Source organism: Condylura cristata, unplaced genomic scaffold (genome assembly GCF_000260355.1).
Source record: "Condylura cristata isolate star-nosed mole 26May11 unplaced genomic scaffold, ConCri1.0 scaffold00010, whole genome shotgun sequence".
Lineage (NCBI taxonomy): Eukaryota > Metazoa > Chordata > Mammalia > Eulipotyphla > Talpidae > Condylura > Condylura cristata.
In genome coordinates, this window is record NW_004567111.1 from 57,349,517 (window position 1) to 57,353,549 (window position 4,033).

Here is a 4,033-nt window from a genome sequence, read left to right on the forward strand (position 1 = left end):
TTTTTTTTTTTTTTTTTTTTTATATCTGTGAGCTTTGAGAGTACTTGATACTGCTTCCATTTCATCAACTCTGTTTTTGTTGCTTTTCCCAGATTCTTTATCTTCTTCATTAATCTTTTTTAAAAGATTTATTTATGCATACAAGAACTGGGGTATAGGCCACAGATGCAGGAGAATGAGAGGAGTCACCAGAGACAGAGTGGGGAGCAGAACAGGTGGATTGACTGAAGTATACTGCTGAGGGGAGCATCAGATGAGACAGAAGAGGTCGGCTGCACCATGTGGGTCACTTCCATGGCCGGGGATCAAACTTGTACTGCAGTGGCAGTGGACAGCTTCACAGTGCAGCGCTTTAACCCCATGTACCACCAGGGACACACAACCACCCCATTAATCTTTTAATATACTGTACTTCCTTCATTTCTTTCTTTAATGATTCAATTTCACATTTTGTTGGGAGCCTGCTGCCCTAAATGGAGCTAGAGTTTTTGGAGAATACCTGTTAACTCTGCACATGGAGTTCCAGAAGATTAGAAGTTCTGCAAACAGAATTTCTTCCCAGAATTGATTCCTGTTCTCTGAAGACACACTGCCTTATGCGCATTTTCCCTACTAACCAGGAAAACTTGCTTTCAGCAGCAGTACTTATTAATCTGTATAAGCAAAAACACAATTGCTTTCTATTTTCTTATTCCTTTGTTCTTATCTTTAATAAAAAGCTTAGACTGAGCGAGTGAAAGGCAGAGTTGCTCTTAATGGCACTTTCCCTAGCCTCCTCCTGTTGTGATACATTTAGAATAAGTCTTCGCTAATAGCACAGAACTTCACCAGTTGTCCTGACTACAGCATTCCTCAATTCATTAACTACATTTCTCATATCATTCTTTTCTTTTTTGTCTTCATGATTTTTTTTTTTTTTATCATGGTGATTCTAAATTCTCTATCTGGCAGGCAATGACTCCATGTCATTGTTGAGTTCTGGGTCTGATTTTATTTCTGTGTTATGTCCTTCCCCAGAGGGGTTGCTTGGTTATTTGCATTTTCCTTCTCCCTGTTGTATGTGTATGGGCCACTACAGCCACAGGTACTGACAGGCATCTCTTTGGGGTGCTCCTTTTGGGACATCAGAAACTGGTGGTCTGACTGGCACTCTTACACCAGACTGCACAAGGATAGTGATACTGTGGATGGATTGATGGCACTATCCCTGAAGACACTGAGTGTCTATATGCTGCTGGTTGCTTTCCTTACATTTGTTTTTGGATTCCTCCCTCTGTTTTTTTTCGACGATTTATTTATTTATGCATACAGAACTGGGATCCAGGCCAGACGTGCAGGGGCAGTGAGATGATTCACCAAACACAGAGTGGGAAGTAGAACAGGCAGACTGATGAAGTACACTGCTAAAAGGAGCAGCAGGAGAGATAGGAGAAGTTTGCTGCACCATGTGGGTCACCTGCCTGGCAGGGGATCGAACTCATGCTTAAGTGTCTGTGGCTAACTTCCTAGTGCTGTGCTTTAACCAGGTGTGCCACCAGAGAGGGCCTCCTCCCTCTGTCTTCACTCATTCCAGAAGGGGATCTCTGGATCACTGGCTTCTAATAGCCCTACAGGCAGCCCTATACTTTCCTGGGATCCACAGTTCACCTTGATGGCAGAACATTCCCTGTCTTCTACTCAGTTCCAAAAGGGGGAGTGGGGCCTGTGGGTCACCAGCCTCCAGCTGCCTTGTGTAGGCTTATGCTTTCCTGCTCACCTAGCAAGAGTCAATTTAAGTTAAGCTCCAATGTCATTTTATAAGGAAATAAAATGTTTCTCTTAAAATCCATTTGGAATCTCAAGAGACTTTCAATAGTCAAAGAAATTTTGAAAATCAACAAAATTAGAGGACATATAATCTGATTTCAAAATCTTACAAAGTGACAGTTTTGAGAACAGTGTGGTAATGGCATGAAGACAAATAAATCAATGGAATTTAATAAAGAACCCAGGAAAAATCTTTATGTATATGGTCAAATGATCTTTAACTAAGGTGCCAACAAATAGTGCTGGGAAAACTGGGTATACACATGCACAATATGAACTTAGACCCTTACCTTACACCATAATCAAAAATGAACTCAAAATAGATTAAAGGCCTAAACATAACCTAAACTATCAATATAAAAGTCAGAGAAGGAACAGAAGGAAAATTTTCATGACATTAGATTTAGGGATGATATTTTGGATAAAACACCAAGTTCACAGGCAACAAAAGTAAAAATGAACTGAGATTATATCAAAGTTAAAAACTTTTGTGCATCAAAGGATAAAATCAAAGTGATAACACAATCTACAAAATGGCAGAAAGTATCTGCAAATCATAAGTCTGATAAAAGGGCTAACATTTAGACATACATAGAACTCCCACAAAAACAAAAAATAAAATAATAATCCAGTTTAAAAAATGGATAAAGAAACTTGAACAGACATTTTTTTAAAGATGACACACAAATGACCAACAAGCATATGAAGCTATCAATATCACTTATCCTTAGAGAAATACAAATCAGAATCACAATGAAAATTACTCCCTACATATTAAAATTGCTACTCTCAAAAAAAAGTAAACAGTAGTGAGAAAGTACACTTGTGCACTGTTAGTGGGAATGTCAAATAGTATAACTGCTATGAAAAACAGTATGAAGGGTCCTAAAAATTTTAAAATAGCACTAGCATAAGGTATAATAATCCCATTTCTAGGTATATATACAATAGAATTAAAGAGATATATGCTCACCCAAGTTCATAACAACACTATTCCTAACAGCCAAGAGACAGTAACAATCATATCCATATCATAACAATCATATCAAATATCATAACAATCATATCCATATCATATCATATCAAAGTGTCATATCCATATCCATAACAATCACCAAATATCATAACAATCATATCCATATCATAACAATCATTAAAAAAGTGTCATGTCCATGAAATAAAATGTAATAGGTATATTATTCAGTCTTAATAATGAAAGAAATCCTGTCACATGTCTAAACACAGATGAAACTTGAAGACCAAAGATTAAGTAAAGAAGCTAGTTTAAAAAAAGAAAAACATATGACTCATTTATATATCTAAAGAACAGAAAGTAGAAAGATGGCTGTCAAGGGACAGAGGAGAAAGGAGTAAGAAAAACTGTTGTTTAATGGGTACAGTTTCAGTTTAGAAAGATGAAAAGATTTTGGAGTTCTGGTTCACAATACTAAGAATAAATTTAACACTACTTAACAATATATTTTAAAATGCTTAGAAATGTAAATTTCTATGTGCTTTTTACTACCAATTTTTAAAAATTCACTTACTGGAGGTCGTCTACCATGGCTAGTCCTCACAGCTTGCTGAAAAGCTGTATCATTCTCCAAATCCTAAAATGAAAAGGTAAATTTAACTTTCAACAAATGAAGTGATTTTTGTTGTTGTTTAGCCTCTTCTGTTTAGAGTTCATCGCACCCTGAAGTTTATCTAACTCCATCTCATGACATGCGGGTAGGGGTCCAAGACTGTCCTCAAACCTTCCATTTCACACTACCCAAATTATCAAGTCTCCTTTTTCCCCAAAGAGAAGTTCAGCTTTTTTTCAAAGACATTTTACTGGTCACTGTTTAAATGGTTGATAGCACCCACCTAGCTAGAGATCAAGTACACAACGATTTGGTCTTTCATGTGTCTCTTTCTTCTAAGTAGCTAGAGGAATAAGAACAGAGAATCATACTCACCCTTCCTTCTGTCCTCTCTCCCATTTCTTCTTCCATATGCGGGGACCATGACTAATCGCCCTACCCAAGAAAGCCTCAGGATAGAAAAATACATATTCTCTACAAGAAAGGGACACACACTTCCTCATGTTCCACTGCTAACTGCCAAAAATGACTTTTCACCTCACTAGAGAGCTAAAGTCTAAGATTCAGACTGGAAATAAAATAGGCAAACAGTGGTACATGACGTTCAACTTGTGTGCCACTTAGAACCAATGCTTTAGTTG

General features: G+C 37.3%; 1 protein-coding gene across 1 annotated transcript in view; it reads right to left on the reverse strand.

The window, feature by feature from the left end:
- The window catches only part of IFT88 (intraflagellar transport 88), a 140,995-nt gene extending 137,192 nt beyond the window's left edge, over positions 1 to 3,803 (reverse strand). Inside the window, exons 1-2 of the mRNA XM_004680357.2 lie at positions 3,768 to 3,803; positions 3,354 to 3,416 (exon numbers count right to left, since the gene is read on the reverse strand). Of these exons, the coding sequence (XP_004680414.1) occupies positions 3,354 to 3,416; positions 3,768 to 3,803 (99 nt within the window). The remainder of the gene's footprint in view (positions 1 to 3,353; positions 3,417 to 3,767) is intronic.
- Between the last annotated feature and the right edge of the window lie 230 nt (positions 3,804 to 4,033).